Source organism: Schistocerca cancellata, chromosome 4 (genome assembly GCF_023864275.1).
Source record: "Schistocerca cancellata isolate TAMUIC-IGC-003103 chromosome 4, iqSchCanc2.1, whole genome shotgun sequence".
Classification (NCBI taxonomy): Eukaryota; Metazoa; Arthropoda; class Insecta; order Orthoptera; family Acrididae; genus Schistocerca; species Schistocerca cancellata.
This window is the reverse complement of record NC_064629.1, coordinates 230155549-230178355: the sequence shown is the minus strand read 5'-3', so window position 1 is coordinate 230178355 and position 22807 is coordinate 230155549. Positions and strand designations below refer to the sequence as shown.

At 42.2% G+C, this 22807-nt stretch overlaps 1 protein-coding gene across 6 annotated transcripts in view; it reads right to left on the bottom strand.

Moving 5' to 3' along the window:
* Window positions 1–22807, bottom strand: part of LOC126183198 (ribosomal protein S6 kinase 2 beta) — a 569810-nt gene that overhangs the window by 37284 nt on the left and 509719 nt on the right. For all 6 annotated transcript variants that reach the window (XM_049924959.1, XM_049924960.1, XM_049924962.1 and 3 more), the window contains 9 exons: window positions 16703–16867; window positions 16027–16108; window positions 15772–15932; window positions 15561–15667; window positions 15304–15481; window positions 6927–7092; window positions 6688–6849; window positions 6425–6558; window positions 6156–6281 (listed from right to left, as the gene is read on the bottom strand). In XM_049924959.1, the coding sequence (XP_049780916.1) occupies window positions 6156–6281; window positions 6425–6558; window positions 6688–6849; window positions 6927–7092; window positions 15304–15481; window positions 15561–15667; window positions 15772–15932; window positions 16027–16108; window positions 16703–16867 (1281 nt within the window). The remainder of the gene's footprint in view (window positions 1–6155; window positions 6282–6424; window positions 6559–6687; window positions 6850–6926; window positions 7093–15303; window positions 15482–15560; window positions 15668–15771; window positions 15933–16026; window positions 16109–16702; window positions 16868–22807) is intronic.

The window sequence follows — 22807 nt, the reverse complement described above, 5'->3', positions numbered from 1 at the left end:
GACAACAACCATCTGCACGAACAGTTCGACAATGTTTGCAGCAGCATGGACTATCAGCTCTGAGACCATGGCTACGGTTACCCTTGACACTGCATCACAGACAGGAGTGCCTGCGATGGTGCACTCAACGACGAACCTGGGTGCACGAATGGCAAAACGTCATTTTTTCGGATGAATCCAGGTTCTGTTTACAGCATCATGACGGTCGCATCCATGTTTGGTGACATTGCATTGGAAGCGTGTATTTGTGATCGCCATACTGGCGTATCACCCGGCGTGATGGTATAGGGTGCCATTGGTTACACGTCTCGGTCACCTCTTGTTCACATTGACGGCACTTTGAACAGTGGACGTTACATTTCAGATGTGTTACGACCCATGGCTCTACCCTTCATTTGATCCCTGTGAAACCCTACATTTCAGCAGGATAATGCACTACCGCATGTTGCAGGTCCTGTACGGGCATCTCTGGATACAGAAAATGTTCGACTGCTGCTCTGGTAAGCACATTCTCCAGATCTCTCACCAATTGAAAATGTCTGGTTAATGGTGGCCGAGCAACTGGCTCGTCACAAGACACCAGTCACTACTCTTGATGAACTGTGGTATTGTGTTGAAGCTGCATGGGCAGCTGTACCTGTACACGCCATCCAAGCTGTGTTTGACTTAATGCCCAGGCGTATCAAGGCCGTTTTACGGCCAGAGGTGGTTGTTCTGGGTACTGATTTCTCAGGATCTACGTGCCCAAATTGCGTGAAAACGTAATCAGATGTCAGTTCTAGTATAATATATTTGTCCAATGAATACCCGTTTAACATCTGAATACCCGTTTAACATCTGCATTTCTTCTTGGTGTAGCAATTTTAATAGCCAGTAGTGCAATATCCATATGGACCTATGTGGAACCACCACCAGAAGCCCTCAAAGTACTGACCTGGTTCAGACAGAAACCACAAAATCCATGAAGGGTCAGTGAGGTATCATCTGTAAAATAAGATTCCTGGAGAATGACACAAACTAGAGTAATATGTAATATGGAATTACAGCTTTAGGACGTGACAGTAGTAACCATTACAGTTCCATTGAATAAGCATGGAGTGGGTATCCAAATGAAAGGCGAACGGGCTGGAGCCAATCACATCGTCGGGTCACCATCCATCACCAATGAGGACAAGACAACAACCATAAACAAGATGTTGAACCCAGGTTGAAAGGGGGAAGATGGCACCTCCAGGGCACTGGGGAGAGGGGGGGGGGGGGGGAGGCTCGTCCTGGGACTTACGTTTCTTCTTTTTCTTTTTCTTCTCCTCCTCCTCTTCCTCAAAATGAGGAGGGCAGGGCATGGAGACAGAGCGGGATTCTGCGAGATCAGGAACCAAAAGGGTGGGCAACCATGGGCACACAGACAGTTTACAGACAGTGTATACCATGGCCGAGTTATGGCAGACACCAAAGGGAGTGGTCCAGGGAGGGAGCCCCATCGCCAGCAGGTGCCGAAGAAGGAAGGACACTTCTTCGCCCGGGGAGGACGAGCGGCACCTGGACAGGAGACCATGGGAACTGCAGGGTAGGGGAGAGGAGAGGGGGACATGACTGGGGTAAGAAAGAGAGAGGAGGGGGAAAGGGCATAACAGAGGCAAAAGCAGAAGTCATTGACACAGGATGAAGTTGGTCAAATTTCTGATGAGCCTCAGTGCAAGATAAACGATCAAGGGAGTTACACTCTTGTATCTTCCTTTCCTTTCTTATAATCTGGGCAATCTGGTGAGCATGGATAGTGACAGTCATGACAATTAACACATGGGTAGTGGAACACAGGGGCTCTCCTCATGAAGTGGGTGTCCTCATTCACTATATAGTGGGTATACTGTACATCGAGATGTGCCCGAAATGCAAGCACTGAAAGCACCTCACGGGTGGCGGGACGTACAGCTTCTGTTACAGAAGTGAAGTACTGAAGTGAAGAATATCACATTGAGTGGCATGCTCAGCAACTGGGAGGTCCAGCTGTCTCTGGCCAGTTTTGCAGTGACCGTTCAAGTAGGCAGACAGCTTCTTAGTTGGCACACCCATACAGAATGTAGCATGGTAGTTACAGCTAAGTCTGTAGAACAAATGGCTGATTTCACAGATGGTCCTACCATTGATGGGGTAGAAGATGCCTCTTACAGAACTGGAGTAGGTGGCAGTGGGAGAAAGTAAGGTACAGGCCTAGCATCTAAGTCTACTGCAGGGATGTGAATTTTGAGGCAAAGTGTTGGGAGCAGGAGCATGATGGGGGCTAACTAGGATATTACACAGGTTGAGTAAGGGTGGGTGGGAAAGGGGGGAGGAAGAGTGCATATATCACTGTGGAAGGGAAGTAGGAATGAGGGCGGAGAGAATATTTCCCATTCCATGGCACAATGAGAAGTATTTGAAATCCTGGCAGAGACTATGATCCAGTTGCTCCAGTCCTGGGTGGTTCTGAGCAACAACAAGAATGCTCCTTTGTGGCTGGACAGTAGTTATGTGGGGAACGATACGTAACCGGGGACAGAATGTATGGTTTATACCAACCATTTCCTCCACAGACTTTCCACAGTTTCTGTTCCTTTACCAGCCAGCACCCTGCTTGTCACCTCCCTCTACATTAACATCCCAAATGCCCATGGCCTTGCTGCTATTTAACCTTTCCCGATGCTGAAATGACTCCAAACCTACCACCTCCTCCTTGGTCATAATTAGGGCATGGATTTAAATTATAAGTCACCTTTTTTTTTCTTTCCCCAAATGTTGTTATTTGAGCGGACGGGTCCATCTTCAACTGTGCAATCATTCTTCATGGACTTAAATGAGATGTGGTGTCTTGCAACATCCTACTGGAGAAGGTGAAGAATCCATGCTTTGGACAGTTCCTGGAGAAGTACACAACACACCCAGTTCCCTATGAATTTCCATTGGGAACAACTGTTTATATGTGTGCTAAAAGGAGTTGCTCAACAAAATATGAATTAGTGTTGCTGACCAAAAAGTCTGGATGTCTATAGAAAAAAGAGACCCCAATACAGGTGGGAATTATGCTCCAAATGAAGATGTTCGTGTTCTAAAAGTTAATGAGCCTAGAGAAGTGTTCCTCCTAATGCATGGCACTTGAGAGAGAGAGAGAGAGAGAGAGAGAGAGAGAGAGAGAGAGAGAGAACAACTCGACAACTGCCATTTTGTTCAACAACTCTACGGAGCTACTGTGGCTGGATGGTGCGAACAGACACAACTGTTTGCTGTTAGTAACAGACGGTGCTTCACACATGGATAAAGCAGCCAAGTTGCTTCAGATTCTCCAGCTAATATGGTGAACATAATTTGCCATGCACGTATGTTACACCGGGTTGCAGAAGAAAAGTGTTCAAATTAACCTGTGGTAGACGAATTAAGTTTCTTTGGTGAGAAAATCTACATGAAAACTCCACTACTGGTGCAGGAATTCAAGAAACAAGCACCTTCACTGCCCCTTTCCCCCTCAGCCTCTTCTTACACAAAGGGGTTTGCTCTTAATGATGCTTAGTGTTATTGCACCATCTACACAAAAATAAAAACCATCTTTTGTGAGCTTGATAGTGATAAATCAAGTACTTTCAAAACTGTGAAAACAGATCTTTACACATATCTTGTCTGTAAACCTGGCATAGATCAATGCCAACTTTTCAATGGTTTCAAAACCCAACATATGACTGGAACCTGCTGGTACCCAACTGAGCCCCACCCTGGATATTGTGCACCATGTACAGAGTGAATTGGGATGAGGTCGTCATGTGCTGACAAAGTGAACAACAAATTGCAGAATCCTGTATAATCTACAATGTGCAAAATCAGTGACAGTCTTTCTGGAAATGCCACAACATTTGATGACAGTGAACCAAAGATGGCCTGTACTGAACTCACTGCCTTCGAATATGTTCCTGTGTGTGGAGAGGAGCTTTTCCAGGTACAAAACTAGCCTCAGCAACAACTGTATACCCCTGAAAATGGAAAAACCTAAACATGTACCTTGTAATCCAGTGCAACTCTGCAGAAACTGAAGGTCAACAAGGTATGATAACTAATTTTGAAGTGTGTGCAGTAGTGAAGAAATGGTTCTATTGTCTGCACAGATGTTTTGACTACACTTTATGTCTATTTCAGGCACATGCAGAAATTTCAAAAGTAAGTGCCGTTTAGTTTTAAACACTGCAAAAAGTAAGTACTGTACTCACATCTTGTTCGTAAGTGAATTTTGTATTATTAGTATATTTAAAAAATCAACATGAATGTTTTTTAAATAAACTTTGATGATGGTATTTTATTTTTTAAGGCCATTTCCATTTAAGTTTTAGCTCATGAACACTTGCATATTTCACTGTTGTTTTAGGTCATTAAAATCCAGGCCTCAGTCATCAAAACTAACTATATCCTCAACTAAAACTGTTTCTCCTTCAAAGACATCTATGAATGAATCTGTGGTAAAGCAATGGATAGTTACATGGCACCATCCACTGCTGGTTCACATTCACTGATGACATCACCATGATCTGGTCCGAAGATGTGAATATAATATCCACATTCCTCCACAACCTCAACACCTTCTCCCCATTCGCTTCATCTGGTCCTCCTCAAGCCAAGAAGCCAAGTTTCTCTATGTTCACCTCCACCTCATGAATGGCAACCACATCGACCACATCGACAGCTGCCACCCATTCTCCACCAGGAAGTCCCTTCCATACGGCCTAGCCCCCCCCCTCCCCCCCAAATGGTTGCTCCACGTATAGTGACAAGCATCCCACCTCCAAATATGCCAAGGGTCTTGCTGAAGCCTTCACAGACCAAGATTACCCCAACTTTGATCAGAAATACATCATCTGTGCCTTATCTCTTAAATCACTTACCATCCTCCACATACCCACTGGTCATAAAGAAACACTCCTCTTAACTCAATAGAACCCACAACTGGAGCAACTGAATCACATTCTCCAGCAGGTTTTGACTACCTCTCATCATGCCCTGAATGAGAAATACCCTCTCCAATATCCTCCCTACCCCCTCTCCTCTGCTATCCACCCAACCTATGCATTCCCAAACCCTTTCCTGATGGTTCATATGCCTGCAATAGACCTAGATGCAAGACATATCCCATACATCCTCCCACCACTACAGACTCCAATCCTGTAACAGGCATCTCCTACCCCATCAAAGGCAGCGCCACCTGATAAAGCAGCCACATCATCAACCAACCTAACTGCAAGCACCGTGCTGCATCCTAAATGGGCATGACAAATAACAAGCTGTCTGCCCACAAGAATGGCTACTGCCAAAATGAGGCCACGAGACAGCTGGACCTTCCAGTTACTGAACAATGCCCCCAACATAATATGCTTCACTTTTACGACTGCTTCTTAGACTCTGACATCCGAGTTCTTCCCACCAGTATCAGATTTTCTGAGTTGAGTAGGTGGGAACTCTCTTTTCAACATATCCTTCTTCACGTAACCCCCTGGTCTCAATATTTGCTAGCCCGTATCCTCCACCTACCTATCATCTTCCTTGGTCCACTTCCAATACTATACAAAACTTCTATCCCACAAATGCACCTACGAAGTCATTTCCCCTTATCTATTCTTCCCCTCACCAACATAGTTTCCCACTGCTGCACCCAGCAACATTATCCTGTCTCCATATGTCTCTACATGCTCCCACATGAAGATTTTCCCCCAACCCTACCCTGCTATTCCTCCTCCTCCACATCACACACCTCATCCGTACTCCCAGCTACATTGGTGCTCACTTCAGACACAGTTGGGCTTTAGTGCCTGAAGATGATAGTGGACATGTGTGTGTGCAAGTTGTACTAGTGTGAATGTATGTGAGAGTTTCTTACTTCTGATGAAAGACTTTATCCAAAAGCTGTATATTTCTAGCATTCTTTTGGTAGTGCCTGGCTGTGACTCAATGCCACCTTTATGTGGTGAGTAGCAATCTATCCTTTCCACAACCTTGTCCATATTTGTATGTAACTGTGATACTCTTATTGTTACATCTTCATCCAATAATATGAACCTTAAAACAGAAATTAAATTATATATTTTAGCTTCATTTGTCATTATGTTCATTAGATTTGAGACAGTTCTCACAGTAAAGCTTACCTTCACAGCATATTCAGTACCCGTTGCCCTATGAATACACAATTTGCAAACAGAATAGCTGCCAGTTCCAATGGTCTCTTTAAGTTCATACTCATCTGTTATGGAATTTGGCTTGACATGTGACTGCTGCAGAAAAAATTAGGGAAACTTTTTAGTATTTTTTGTAATCTAATAACAACAACAACAACAACAACAACCTATTACTTGTGAAAAAATTAACTTCTGCAACTATACTAACAACAATTACTATTTAGCCTGTTTTGTAATACCTTGAGAACTGATCCCTCAGAAAATTTTTCATTTGTAGAGTTATTGGTCTGTTCTTCAAGAAGACCTGGAGCAATGAAGCTGAAGCCACGGAAGAGTTCATGAGCATTGGCACTAGGTGGAACTCCAGGAGAATCTGCAAACAAGGAAAGAATTTCTTCCCCAATCATTTTTTTCTTTCTCCTGTGAATACTATACATCGCTCTTCTTATGTTATTACTTTAAAAAACGAGAACAAGCACGTAAATTATGAATCCTTCCTTACCTTTAGGTGTTTTTGATGTAAATTCTTTATCGAAGTAAAATGCATCATCTGCTCGACTCACTGCTGGTTTGAAGGGAGGCTGTATTTCTTTCTTTAGAAGTTTTTCCCAGTTTATCGTTGCAAAGAATGCATGGGCTTTGATTTCTTCAACTCCATCAGGACCTTAAATGAAACAAAAAATTTAATGGTCTTTGAACTTTATTTCACTATTTTGGAGTTTTCATGCAGCTGTTACCTACCAGCACCCAATCTGTTAACAGGATTCCTCTTGAACAGTGCCCTCAGCAATGATTGTGCTTCTGGTGAAAGAAACTGAGGCATTCCAAGCTTGGCTTTCAAAATTTGTGTCATTGTATCCTTCCTGTTAGGTCCTTGGAATGGTAGTGTTCCTGTTAGCATCTCAAACTATGGGGAAAAAAAATTATTTAAATAGTATGTGTAGAGAACTGAAGTCACAAAAATATGATCTGTATATACACCTTTCACGTATTACATACGTGTGTGTGTGTGTGTGTGTGTGTGTGTGTGTGTGTGTGTGTGTGTGTGTGTGTGTGAGAGAGAGAGAGAGAGAGAGAGAGAGAGAGAGAGAGAGAGAGAGAGACCTGAAAACTCTTAAGGTTTTTCTAAATAAAGAAAAAACATTAGTAACATTTTACATATTTTACCTCTTTATTCTTTATGTTTACATATTTATTTCTCAACATCACCACCATGGTGATGAATAAACACATTCCTCCCAATAAGACACCAGCTTGTTAATACAGTCACTGTAGAATGTTTAATTTGTTGATATAGGTGCAACCTCACCTCTGTTTGCACCACTTCATCACTATCAAAATGAAGTCCTCTAATGTTTTATTTAAGTTTCAGAGACAGATGAAAATTGGATGTGACAAAGCCAGGACTATATGGAGGGTGAGAATCCAAGGCTTCGGATTGTTGAACATAGAATGAAGGATGATTGAGTTTAACATCCTATCAAAATTGATGTCATTTGAGATGGAGAACAAGCTCGGATTGTGTCGAGGTTGGGGAAGAAAATCAGCTGTGCCCTTTCAGTTGTGAATGGAACATTGGGTAGCTACAGAAAGCAGAGTGACAATGTTCATTACTAAAACACTAATAAATGCACGTGTGTGACCAACTAAATGGAGAAATGGAAGTGTCCATGAAAGGAAGTCATCTGTGTGTGCTGCAAACTACAATACTTTGGGCTGTGGCCATTGTCTTTGTAGAGTTCATCAGATTTCTAGCAGTGATACTATATGAGACCATTCATGTGGCACTAACAGGACATGAAGTATCAAATCAGATAGCATTTCAATCAGTACCTGGTTCAGAATGGCCATTATCCACTCACTATGAATGTCTAGTTTGTATCTGAAAATCTACATGATTGTTGGGTGTAAACTGCCACAGCAAATGGTCACTGGTTTATGAAAGTCAGCCCCAAGGCTTAATGCACTTAACACTTACAGAATGGTGATCAAAAGTAAAAGAACAAATTTTTCAACAACTTTCCCATTATTTTAAAAAGAAATCAACTGATTTTGTGCTCCAATTTGTCCTGTGGATGATACACGGGACCAAAACTTCATGTCAGAAATGAACAGTAATCAAAAACAACAGGTACAAGCTAGTGCCTGAGCACCAAAAATTGTATAGCCTATTTGATATGCTGGAAAAATTATCAGTAATCTAGCAACATGTAAACTACTAAATGGCAGAAACTAAGAGCATCTTAAAGAATGACTGAATGGAAAAAAAATATGAATTGAAAAAAAAACTTTAATCACGACAATGTACTTTACCTAAAGGTGATCTGGACTGGAGAAACTGAGGGGATCTGAGGTACAGATTATTGCAAATTAACCATATTCAGCATATTAGGCACATTCTGGCTTCCACCTAATCCACTCCGACTTCCACCTAGTCTCATATCTAAAGAAATTTATGATTAAAAAAATGTGCTGAGTCAAGTGAAAAGATTAAGCAGCAGCAGAGGAGTATTTCGTAGACTTCTCAGAACTAAACTTCAGGACAGAGTCGACCGGATACAAATATTTTGGCCGAGACTGATTCACCAGAAAGGTAACCCCCCCCCCCCCCACACACACACACACACACACACACACACAGATATATATATAAGGTAGCGTCTTTGATTCATAATCAAAACGTCTTCGGTCCCGGGTTCGATCCCCGCCACTGCCTAAATTTTGATAAATAATCAGCATTGGGGGCCGAAGACTTCCGGCATAAGAAGTCAGCCTCATTCTGCCAACGGCCTTGTCAAAGAGGGTGGAGGAGCGGATAGAGGTTCAGGGCACTCTCTTGTCCTAGGGGTGGGAAATTGCCCCTAAAGGCGGAAGAATCAGCAATGATCAACGACATGAGGATGCAGAAGGCAATGGAACCCACTGCATTAAAGACACGTAACGTGTATCCACAGGACATGTGGCCTGTAATTGAAGAAGTGTCATGATGATCTCTCCATTGGCAAAAGATTCCAGAATAGTCCCCCATTCGGATCTCCGGGAGGGGACTGCCAAGGGGGAGGCTACCATGAGAAAAAGATTGAATAATCAACGAAAGGATAATGTTCTACGAGTCAGGGCGTGGAATGTCAGAAGCTTGAACGTGGTAGGGAAACTAGAAAATCTGAAAAGGGAAATGCAAAGGCTCAATCTAGATATAGTAGGGGTCAGTGAAGTGAAGTGCAAGGAAGACAAGGATTTCTGGTCACATGAGTATCGAGTAATATCAACAGCAGCAGAAAATGGTGTAACAGGTGTAGAATTCGTTATGAATAGGAAGGTAGGGCAGAGGGTGTGTTACTGTGAACAGTTCAGTGACCGGGTTGTTCTAATCAGAATCGACAGCAGACCAACACCGACAACGATAGTTCAGGTATACATGCCGACGTCGCAAGCTGAAGATTAACAGATAGAGAAAGTGTATGAGGACATTGAAAGGGTAATGCAGTATGTAAAGGGGGACGAAAATCTAATAGTCATGGGCGACTGGAATGCAGTTGTAGGGGAAGGAGTAGAAGGAAAGGTTACAGGAGAATATGGGCTTGGGACAAGGAATGAAAGAGGAGAAAGACTAATTGAGTTCTGTAACAAGTTTCAGCTAGTAATAGCTAATACCCTGTTCAAGAATCACAAGAGGAGGAGGTATACTTGGAAAAGGCCGGGAGATACGGGAAGATTTCAATTAGATTACATCACGGTCAGACAGAGATTACGAAATCAGATACTGGATTGTAAGGCGTACCCAGGAGCAGATATAGACTCAGATCACAATATAGTAGTGATGAAGAGTAGGCTGAAGTTCAAGACATTAGTCAGGAAGAATCAATACGCAAAGAAGTGGGATACGGAAGTACTAAGGAATGATGAGATACATTTGAAGTTCTCTAACGCTATAGATACAGCTATAAGGAATAGCGCAGTAGGCAGAACAGTTGAAGAGGAATGAACATCTCTAAAATGGGCCATCACAGAAGTTGGGAAGGAAAACATAGGTACAAAGAAGGTAGCTGCGAAGAAACCATCGGTAACAGAAGAAATACTTCAGCTGATTGATGAAAGGAGGAAGCACAAACATGTTCCGGGAAAATCAGGAATACAGAAATACAAGTCGCTGAGGAATGAAATAAATAGGAAGCGCAGGGAAGCAAAGATGAAATGGCTGCAGGAAAAAAGTGAAGACATCGAAAAAGATATGATTGTCGGAAGGACAGACTCAGCATACAGGAAAGTCAAAACAACCTTTGGTGACATTAAAAGCAACGGTCGTAACATTAACAGTGCAACGGGAATTCCACTGTTAAATGCAGAGGAGAGAGCAGATAGGTGGGAAGAATACATTGAAATCCTCTATGAGGGTGAAGATTTGTCTGATGTGACAGAAGAAGAAACAGGTATCGATTTAGAAGAGATAGGGGATCCAGTATTAGAATCAGAATTTAAAAGAGCTTTGGAGGACTTACGGTCAAATAAGGCAGAAGGGATAGATAACATTCCATCAGAATTTCTAATATCATTGGGGGAAGTGCAATGAAACGACTATTCACGTTGATGTGTAGAATGTATGAGTCTGGCCATATACCATCTGACTTTCGGAAAAGCATCATCCACACAATTCCGAAGACGGAAAGAGCTGACATGTGCGAGAATTATCGCACAATCAGCTTAACAGCTCATGCATCGAAGCTGCTTGCAAGAATAATATACAGAAGAATGGAAAAGAAAATTGAGAATGCGCTAGGTGACGATCAGTTTGGCTTTAGGAAAAGTAAAGGGACGAGAGAAGCAATTCTAACGTTACGGCTAATAATGGAAGCAAGGCTAAAGAAAAATCAAGACACTTTCATAGGATTTGTAGACCTGGAAAAGCGTTCGACAATATAAAATGGTGCAAGCTGTTCGAGATTCTGAAAAAAGTAGGGGTAAGCTATAGGGAGAGATGGATCATATACAGTATGTACAACAACCAAAAGGGAATAATAAGAGTGGACGATCAAGAACGAAGTGCTCGTATTAAGAAGGGTGTAAGACAAGGCTGTAGCCGTTCGCCCCTACTCTTCAATCTGTACATCGAGGAAGCAATGATGGAAATAAAAGAAAGGTTCAGGAGTAGAATTAAAATACAAGGTGAAAGGATATCAATGATACGATTCGCTGATGACATTGCTATCCTGAGTGAAAGTGAAGAATAATTAAATGATCTGCTGAACGGAATGAACAGTCTAATGAGTACACAGTATGGTTTGTGAGTAAATCGGAGAAAGACGAAGGTAATGAGAAGTAGTAGAAATGAGAACAGCGAGAAACTTAACATCAGGATTGATGGTCACGAAGTCAATGAAGTTAAGGAATTCTGCTACCTAGGCAGTAAAATAACCAATGACGGACGGAGCAAGGAGGACATCAAAAGCAGACTCGCTGTGGCAAAAAAGTCATTTCTGGCCAAGAGAAGTCTACTAATATCAAATACCGGCCTTAATTTGAGGAAGAAATTTCTGACGATGTACGTCTGGAGTACAGCATTGTATGGTAGTGAAACATGGACTGTGGGAAAACCGGAACAGAAGAGAATCGAAGCATTTGAGATGTGGTGCTATAGAAGAATGTTGAAAATTAGGTGGACTGATAAGGTAAGGAACGAGGAGGTTCTACGCAGAATCGGAGAGGAAAGGAATATGTGGAAAACACTGATAAGGAGAAGGGACAGGATGATAGGACATCTGCCAAGACATGAGGGAATGACTTCCATGGTACTAGAGGGAGCTGTAGAGGGCAAAAACTGTAGGGGAAGACAGAGATTGGAATACGTCAAGCAAATAATTGAGGACGTAGGTTGCAAGTGCTACTCTGAGATGAAGAGGTTAGCATAGGAAAGGAATTCGTGGCGGGCCGCATCAAACCAGTCAGTAGACTGATGAAAAAAAAACTTAAGGACATCACGCACATCCATGCCCGAGGCAGGATTCGAACCTGCGACCGTAGCAGTCGCGCCGTTTCGGACTGAAGCGCCTAGAACCGCTCGGCCACCACGTCCGGCCAGAGGAATGTGTGGAACTGTTAAAAGAACTAGTGAACGAAATCCAACTAGCTCTTTTGCTATCCCGAAGAACTCAACGACACTTTGCACACATTTGTTTATAATGAAAGCAGTTTTCCAGCGTATGTTGGCGGTTAAACACGTGGGCAGCACGTCTCCGTGCGCGAATTGCGTCGCAGCACTCCTCAGTCCACCAAGGGACTGGGACACGACGTGGTAAAGAGGAAGTGCGAGGAATGGAACGTTCTGCAGCAGTAGGGATAACGTTTGTGAAATAGTCCACCTGGTCATCACAACTGAGGAAATCTTGTTACGCGGAAGTTGCCAGGGAGGAGTAAAGCTGCCAGTCAACCTTAGTAAGCCACCATCTGGGCATGCATGGGGATGGGGTAGGAGTCAGCAGACGGAGAGCACATGGGAAATGGTCGCTCAAGTTGGCGTCAGAAAGAACGGACCACTCACGACAATGGGCAAGCTGGGCAGTGCAAAAGGATAGGTCCAAATGGGAATAGGTGTGTGAGGAGTTGGAAAGGAAAGTGGGTGCTCCAGTGTTAAGGCAGAAGAGGTTGAGTTCGTTAAGAATGTTGGCCAAGAGGGCACCTCTCTGGTAGGTCCTGGGTGAACCCCAAAGGGGATGATGCGCATTAAAGTCACCGAGTAGCAAAAACGGTAGAATTAGCTGCCCAATAAGCTGAAGGAAGTCTGCCCTGGTTACATCGAAGGACGGAGATACATAAATGGTACAGAGGGAGAAAGTCAGGTAGGGACGGAACAGGCGAACGGCAACAGCTAGAAGACGGATAGTCAGGGAGATGGGTTCATTATGAAGGTCATCCCGTATGAACAGCGTGACGGTACCATAAGATGGGCTGCCAACATCAAGGGAAAGGTCAAAACGAATCTGTATGTAATGTGCAAGCTCAAAGCGGTCTTGAGGGCGCAATTTCGTTTCCTGAAGGCAAAGTACGAGGGGATGCTGCGATGCTAAAAGCAGCCATAAATACTCTTTGTGGGACCGAAGGCCGCAACGTTCCATTGGGGGACAGTCATGAGGAGGAAGAGATGTAGGGGGCATCAACTCAGTGTCCGCCGAGGGCAGCCGGTGGAAAGTCGCTACTACAGGGCACATAAGCAGGAGGATCCTGCTCCATGGGGTCCATACAAGCATTGGCGTGCTCGTGCGGTTGGTCGGTGGAGTCCGACGCCGAGAAACGGTTGGTGGTGCGCGCCAGCGAGACAGGGGCCGGCCGAACTATGTGACCACGTGGCGACACCCTCAAGCAGGATCTTCGAGTTGGTGAAGGGGAAGACCGTTTGTCTTTAGCGGGCTTCCTCGAGCCCTTCTGCTTAGAGGAAGACTTGGGTGTTGTTTGGCTGGAGGGACAGAGGAAGTCTTCTGGAGAGTACTCCTTCTGGCCTTTCCTGCCTGCCGGTTGCGTAGTGGGTAGCTTCGCCCCCTTGAGGTGAGAGTTTGACAGTTTGTTGCACAGTGGGACGGGGGGACGGTGATGCTACCTTGACACTGGGCGACTTCACAACCTCAGAGCCAAATTTGAGGTCGAATGTCTGTGTAGCCATGTCCTTCATGGAGCAAGGGTAACAGGAACTAAACTGTAAGTGCCAGACGGAAGAACACAGGGTTTGCGACTAGCCAGTAACTTGCGAGCTACTGGGTAAGGCACTTTTTCCTTTACCCAAATCTCTTGAACAGCCTGCTCATAGAGATACACGGGACTATCCCGGGAGGAGATTGATACAGTTGATACAGCGGGGAGGAGGCGGCAGACATTCGCCCTCGTGTGCATCCCTGCCACAGGTTACGCATTTAGCCAGGTGTCGACAAGACGTTCTAATGTGATTGAACCGATGACACTGGTAACAGCACATCGGATTCGGAATGTACGGCTGGACTATGATGATTTCGTAGCCTGCTTTAATCTTGGAAGGCAGCACCACCCTATGAAAGGTGAGGGAAAGAGTGCAGGTGGGCACCAAGGAGGAATCGACCTTTGTCATGACACGATGAACGGCAATGCCACCCTAATCAGAGAGGTAAGATAGTATTTCAGCCTCGGTTAGACCGTCAAGCAGCCTGGTGTAAATTACACCACGGGAAGAATCCAAAGTTCTACGTGCCTCGACTGTAGCGCCAAGAACCGCTCGACCACACCGGCCGGCTTTTGCTATGAATTATCCATCATGTACATACCTACATTCAAACTCCGTAACTCGCCGTATGGTGCACAAAGGGGTACTTTTTACGGAAAACTTATTATTAAAGTTCCCTCTAATTCAGCTCTAAGATTGGGTATGGAAAGATTAACTGCTGATATGCGTCTGTGAAAGCTATCAAGATTAAGATTTTAGCTTCACAAATCTTACAATAGTGGTACGTACTGGTCTAAAGAATATTTGTACATTCTCCTCATAAAATGAGTTATGCAATTTTTTTCAGTAAACCGACTGCTGTTACCTAGTGTCAATCAAATCCACGCAACTGTTTTACTTACAGCTGAGTCTATGTGAACATTTCATTAATAATGCACAAGCCAATAATAATTGGTTATTTTCAAAATATTTATTGACAATGGGTATTGGACATGGAGAAATGTTCAATACGAGTTGTTGGCTTTGACCAGTGACATAGGAGACATGTAACAAATACCATAAGCAATATGGTGAATGTAATGTGAAGTTATTGGCAATTTTTTCAACTGGGCTAAGCTACAGATTAGTCTGGCACTACAACCAAGTTTCTTTTTAGTTCAACATTCGTTGGCTTAACCAACCCGCAACCATACTGTCACCTTCCAAACCAATCTAGACTGCAGGCAAAGTTACAGACCTATCTGTCACCACAACCAGTTTTTTTTCCATATTTGTTGGATTCGATAACAAACTACAAAACTGTGAATACATACATTAAAAGCTGATGACTCATCTAAAATCTTCCTGTTGTCCCATGAGTATGTATGTTTCAACAAGCAAGTTCCTGCAGCTGTAGTAAATTATTTACGATAACTAAAATAAAAATTTATACAATACCATAAGGACTCCGAGTGACCACCAGTCAGCTGCAAATGAATGCCCCTTTCGATTGACAACTTCTGGAGCCATATACTCCACTGTTCCACAGAAAGAGTATGCTTTTTGGTCATCAAGAGGAAGTTTACTCAGCCCAAAGTCAGTCAGTGATATGTGTCCATCTGCATCCAACAATATGCTGAAAAAGATTCACTATTAATTATGACAGGATATGCACACTTTTATTTAAGCTTTATGCACTGGTTGCTAGCACTTACTTCTCTGGTTTTAGATCCCGATAAATTATCCCTAAGCTATGGATGTGGTCCAGTGCAAGAGCTAATTCTGCTAAATAAAATTTGACATCTTCTTCTGTGAACATCACCTACAAAGAGGGTCATATTATATTATTGCTTTTAAAATGTACATTTTAATTTGTATAAGAAAATACTACGTTGTATGGGGCAGGAGAAGAGACAAAAAGCAGACCTCTTTAGACAGTCTAGTGAACAGATCTCCCCCTCTAAGGAAGTCCAAAATCAGGTACAGTTTTCCTTCGGTCTGAAATGCATAATGCAGTCTAACAATAAAAGGATGACGTACATCCACAAGTATGTTCCTTTCAGTTTTTGTGCGCATGCGGTCCCTCACTAGAAACAAAGAAAGAAAAAATATTTTAATAGAAACTTTTTGTTTTGCTGTTCTGCCATTTTTTCTGAAACTGGACTGATTAAACCAGGTTACCTTTCAATGTTGCTTTCTTTAGTACTTTCATTGCATACAGGGTTCCAGTGTCTTTTCCAACAACTTTCCTGACAAGGAACACCTGCAAAAACATAACCCATAGTCGTTTTATAGCATAACCATGTAGGACACTTTGGGGTGAATGATTAGCTGAGATATAAATGTATCTAATATCTTAGTTGTTAATTGTGACAGTAAGGGTAATAATATTTCTCACACTGTTCAAAGAGAAGTCATTATATTATGTTTCTAAATAGAAAACTACTGAATTCACTATATTCTTTGTGAATCGTAAACTGCAACTGCGATTTGTATTGGCATAGTATACAACCTTTCACTGTTTCTTAATTTCTAATGCAATTTATTTTCTGTACCACTGGCAAGTTTTCAAGCTACTGGAGGTGCATCGTCAAATGTCCCTGTAATAATTCTACCTGACAATGAACCTGCAATGGCTTGAAACCTAGTTATTACTACAAAAAATAAATTACATCACAGCTAAATATGTAAATATATAAATAAATAAATAAATAAAACAATGGCTGACTGTGTATTTACCCAAATATATTGCCAAAGAAAGCTACTAACTCAAAAATAGACTTTAATACAAACACACATCACTCTGAACCAAAAGAAAATTTAAACATAAGAGGATTTGGTTCACCACAGGAAGTACCTTTCCAAACGATCCTTGTCCAAGGACTTTCAGGAGCTCAAACTGACTGGGGTCGGCTTTCTCATGGCCTTCTTTTACTACTTCCTTCAACTCAAACTCGTGAGTTTCTCCATTATCATTTTCTCTGCTATTGTGCTGGTTTTGATTTTCTTGTGTATTATGGTTCTGGAATAGAACACAACGTCAATGAAAGCAGTGTTTTGCTGGGGTTACACAATATTGGTAAACTTACGATAGCAAAGAAATACACATCAGAACTGCCAGTGTAAACAACTCGGGAACACCCTTAATCTATTGGACGATTTATCAACATGTTTTTGTACAGAAAAACATTCTCACAAGTGATTGCCACAATTAGCACAGCTGTCTATTACGAAGGTGTAAACAGTTGTAAGCACGGTATGTTGTGGTACTTTAAAGTTAAGTAGTAGGGTGCACAACATAGATCAAAATGGTTCAAATGGCTCTGAGCACTATGGGACTCAACTGCTGTGGTCATAAGTCCCCTAGAACTTAGAACTACTTAAACCTAACTAACCTAAGGACAGCACACAACACCCAGCCATCACGAGGCAGAGAAAATCCCTGACCCCGCCGGGAATCGAACCCGGGAACCCGGGCGTGGGAAGCGAGAACGCTACCGCACGACCACGAGATGCGGGCAACATAGATCCAGATAATCAGTTACTAGTTGCTGCTAATGTTTATTCTATTTGTTATATGACGCAATAGTAGACTAACAAGCATGATGATGATGATGTTTGGTTTGTGGGGCGCTCAACTGCGTGGTTATCAGCGCCCGTACAATCACCCAATCTTTGCTCAGTCCAATTTCGCCACTTTTCTGGATGATGATGAAATGATGAGGACAACACAAACACCCAGTCATCTCGAGGCAGGTGAAAATCCCTGACCCCGCCGGGAATCGAACCCGGGACCCCGTGCTCGGGAAGCGAGAACGCTACCGCGAGACCACGAGCGGCGGACACTAACAAGCATGTAATCTTAATACTACTCATACAATTACAGTACATTTGACTTATTAGTACTACAGGAGTAAGATTTGTAATGATTAATTTGCAAAACTAAATATGTCGGTAAACAATGATCAGAGCGCAGTTCGATGTTTCCAACATTTTGTACAGAACGCAGCTGCAGTAATCATCCAGTTATTTCATATAATTACGGAAAATACGAAGTGATGGAGAGATTTCGGAAATAAATATGGAAAATATTACATCTAACATAGAACTGTCTCCAATTGGTGTGTTCACACGCGCCTAAATAAAGAGACATCTGAGTAATGTCAGTGATTACTAAATACTTGATGAAATATCATGCGGCTATTGTCTTCAAGCGATTTTAGTACTGAAGCGTTGCGCAAAAGTGTGGCCGTTACGAAGTTCGTTCCGTCTTGTGCAACAGTACGGAAGGAAACCCATCAACGGCCCTGTTAGCGTTGTTTTCTCGCAATACGTGTCACAACAGTGTGAGATACTAACGGAGATAGGCTACGAAACTTGCGTTGCAGCCTGGATTATAAAAGCAACATTAGTGTTTCTATTTTTTTTAAGTTTTCATTCGATTCCACCAGATTATTCTGCATCAAACTGTAGCCTAGATTTCTCCTTTCGCGGAAGCGTTTAGAGACCCACGCACGACTATTTTGATTGTCCCCAACGAGTGCGGTAAGGTTTCACGGCAGTATCAGATAATAAATTAAATGCTTTATTTATCACATATATTAAGGGCACGATGATGGGTTATTTTATTGTTTTTTCGCGCGTTATTTTTCTGTTAAACAAAAGGAAAACGATTTACCATTGTGAGAAGACAAATTTTATCCGTTTTGCAGATGACATAAGCGTAGGAATGAGAGCAGTATTACTCGCAGTCCCCTTTACTGGAACGGCAGATCACGAAGTACTTCACAGTAAAATACAAGGTAACATCCCCTTTTTATTTCGTCAATAGTTCACGACATCGAAACGAGGTTTCCGACAAATGGAAAGGTAGAAAATTTCAATGACTGACGAGAAACCACAAAGGCAGTCACACATTTTTCCTTTAGAAATTGTCAGTTTCCTGAACGATTAAAGAACTCAGTAGTAAAGCCGCTTTATAAAAAGGGAGAAAGGGATAATGTACACAGTTTTACAGATATCTCTATGCCATCAGTGTTCAAATGGCTCTTAGAACTATGAGACTTAACATATGAAGTCATCAGTCCCCTAGAACTTAGAACTACTTAAACCTAACTAACCTAAGGACATCACACATATCCATGCCCGAGGCAGGATTCGAACCTGCGACCGTAGAGGTCGTGCGGTTCCAGACCGAAGCGCCTAGAACCGCTCTGCCACAACGGCCGGGGCCATCAGTCTTTGCTAAAATTATTCAAAAGGCTGTATATGTAAGGATAATTGATCATTTTGTATCACACAATTTGCTATCAAATGTACAGTTCTGTTTTAGAAGTCGTTTAACAACTGAAAATGCTTTCTGTTTTCTATGTGAGGTACTGGATGGGTTAAACAAAAGGTTTCGAAGGCTAGGCATAATTTTTTGATTTAAATAACGCGTTTGATTGTGTTGATCGCAAAATATTGCTCCAAAAGTTAGACCATTACGGAATACGGGGAGTATCTCACAACTGGTTCACCTCTTACTTTAGAAACAGACAGCAAAGGGTCATTATTCAGTGTTGAGAATGGGTGTGGTGTGGGGTCTGAGTGGGGTATGGTCAAGAGGGGGGTGCTCCAGGGATCAGTGTTGGGGCCCCTCCTGTTCCTTATCTATATAATGATATGCGCTCTACTATTACCGGTAACTCTAAAATATTTCGGACAATATGGTAGTAAACGATGTTATGTGCAACATTGGCTCAGTTTCAAATACTGCAGTTCATGACAAGTTCATGGCTTGTAGAAATTAAACTAACCCTAAATCACAGTAAGACTCAGATTTTACAGTTTCTACCACACAATTTAACAAAACCTGACATTTTACTGTCACAGACTGGGAAGATGACTGGTGAAACTGTAGAGTTCAAATTTCTATGTTTTGGGGTAGATGGTGAACTGTCTTGGAAAGCCCACGTTCAGGATCTTGTTCAAAGACTTAATGCTGCCATTTTTACTATTCGAACTGTATCTGAAATGAGTGATCGTTTGACACGAAAATTGGCCTACTTTGCTTATTTCCATTCGCTTATGTCGTATGGTATTATATTTTGGGTAACTCTTCCCATTCTAAAAGAATATTTTTGGCTCAGAAACGGGCTGTTCGGGCAATAAGTGGTGTAAGTTCACGAACCTCTTGTCGACCCCCTGTTCATTAGTCTGGGTGTTCTGACATTGGCCTCTCAATATACATATTCCTTACTGTCATTTCTTGTTAACAATATTAGCTTATTCCCAAGAATAAGCAACTTTCACTCAGTTAATACACTGCAGAAATCAAACCTGCATTTCGATCAGACTTCCTTCACTGTTGTGCAGAAAGATGTACAGTATCCAGCTGCATCCATTTTCAATAAGCTACCACTAGAATTCAAAAATCTTAGCAAGTAATCCACGCGCTTTCAAATCGAAACTGAAGAGTTTCCTCGTGTGTCACTCCTATTCTGTCGAGGAGTTCCTTGAAAAATTAAGCAGATTCTTGTTGTATTGTTGATTACGTTTACTTAAACTTATGGCTTGACTTTTTTGCGTTCATAAGAATTTTATTTTTATCTGTTATTACTTTTATGTTGTAATTTCATGTACTGACACGTTCCCTGACCTTTGAGACTTGTTCCTCAATTTGGTTCAACGGAACTTGACGTGTAAATAAAAATAAAATAACAGGGTTCAATTTAGGGCCCATTCCTATTACTTATATTGGTGAATGACCTCCCACTCATCATTCAGCACGCAGAATTGGTACTTTTTGCAAACAATACTACTGTTATAGTAAGTCCCATTGGGGAGAAAGAAACCGAAGAAGTTGTTAATGACTTTTTATAAAGAATTATTCAGTGGTTCTCTGAAAACGGATTCGCTCCCAATTTTGAAAAAAAAGTATTCAATTCTGTACAAAAAAGGGTCATTCGAACAATTTATGTAGCACAAGAACAGAGATCAGCAAATACGGTGGGCTGCTCCAAAGTACTGGATGCACATGGTGATGAGAACTTGAACTGGAAGAATCATATTGTTGAGCTTCTCGAACAATGAAGCTCAGCTACTTTTGCTCTTCATGTAATTACTAGTCTTGGAAACAAAATTAACCAACGGCCTGACATATTTTGTTGAACTCTATCATGTCTTACAGAATAATTATATGGGGTAACTCACCAATCAGAAAGATAATATTGACTGTACAAAAGCGAGCAGTAAGAATACTATAGAATATGCCTCTGGAAGGTGAGATATCTACTAGTACTGGGTTGTAAAAGTAGCATTTAAGACTGGCACAGCCCCTGTATCTTCATTATTTCTGTCATGAATAACCTGAACGACGAGAAACACCAAATACTGTTTTTTTTTTCCTTCAGATACTAATAGTCGTTAAGCCGTTCGTTTGATGATTACGTGATAATCTCAATTTATCACCCCTGACTGCAGAAAGCTGCTGACAGAGCATCACGATTTCTAGATACGGCTCAGTCTTCCTTCAATCCACTAACAAAAGGACCATACGAAATTCCCCTCTTCGATCGGAATCATACGGACAGGCACAACTAGGACTTCAACGTAAGGGAACAGGGAGACCTACTCTCAACCGTTTTCGAGAAAACGGAGTTTAAAAATTTTAGGGGTGCTTACATACTTTATATGGTCGGTAGCATGGAAGGAGCCCGCAGTTGAGCGAGTAAGCGGTTAGTTACGCAACCGTGAGGTACCCGGATCGAATGTGACTTCTGGTATTTTGTTTTTCCCTTTCCCACGTCATTCTGGCAACGAGCAGTATTAAAGGAACCCGTCCCAAATGTACTCCGCTGGTGCAGCCTTGCAACGTTTATTTTTACAGGCAGACGATGAATCTCACAAAATTACTGCAAAATCGTGCGTACATCATCGAACAGAACAGAGATAGCTTCTAGAGAAGACTGCATAAATGTGTCAATATTACACCGTCAGTCGTCTATATCAATATTCCGTATGTTGTACGCCCTTATGTCGTGTAATGATCCAGAACCGTTTATAAACATGAATCACTTTTTTTTTTTTTTTTTGCAATAAACACATTGAAAAGTCATTCTCAGGCAAAAACTCTGCGTCCATCACGCGTGGTGTATGTCGCAACAGCTATTGCTGTCCGTGTTTGTTTCTACGATCAATATTACCCTAATTCGTGCAGTCCTCCATAGGTTACGATTATACTTGTCACAAATGTACATGCAATAATACAAATCAATCGTCTATACTTATTTGACTGAAAGTTCTCATATATTACTTTTTCATTTCCAAACAACTTAGTAAGAATTTTTTTCTTCTTTTCTGAGGATGACTTTACGTAAATAATAAATGAATCATTTAATACTGATAATCTGCACAGTCATAATAAATATGTTAGAGTCACGTGGGAAAGAAAAAAAGTACAAACAACGAGATTCGATCCCGAGACCTTGCGATTATGAAACTACACGCTTACACGTTCCAGCTGCGGGCTGCTTAAATATTTACGCTCATTCAAAATTTGTAGGCATGCCTAAAATTTTCACACACTATTTTCTCGAGAACAGTTGACAGGTTCCTATTTACACGTGGTGAAGTGCTACACACCCCGTCAATATGGATCATACCGATGACGAGAAGTTCGTGCGGTCCCCTTGTAAGACTGAAGCACATGTGAACTGGCATTCAATACCGAATGCTGACGGCGGTCCCAGGCACACACTGAAGCGTGCTCAAAAGCTAGTAATTCAAGTGATGCTTGTCATCGTATACACGTTCGCCGCTTCAGAGTTCAAACAAAGGCGTATAAAGCGACAGTACAGCCGGTCGTCGCATGAGAAGAACTGAAGACAAGTTTGGAAACACCAGATGTTGCAATCTCACAACCCCGCCACTAGGGCCAATAAGGCCGCAGGAACAGTCTGGCGGCAAAGAAGTTTCAAGA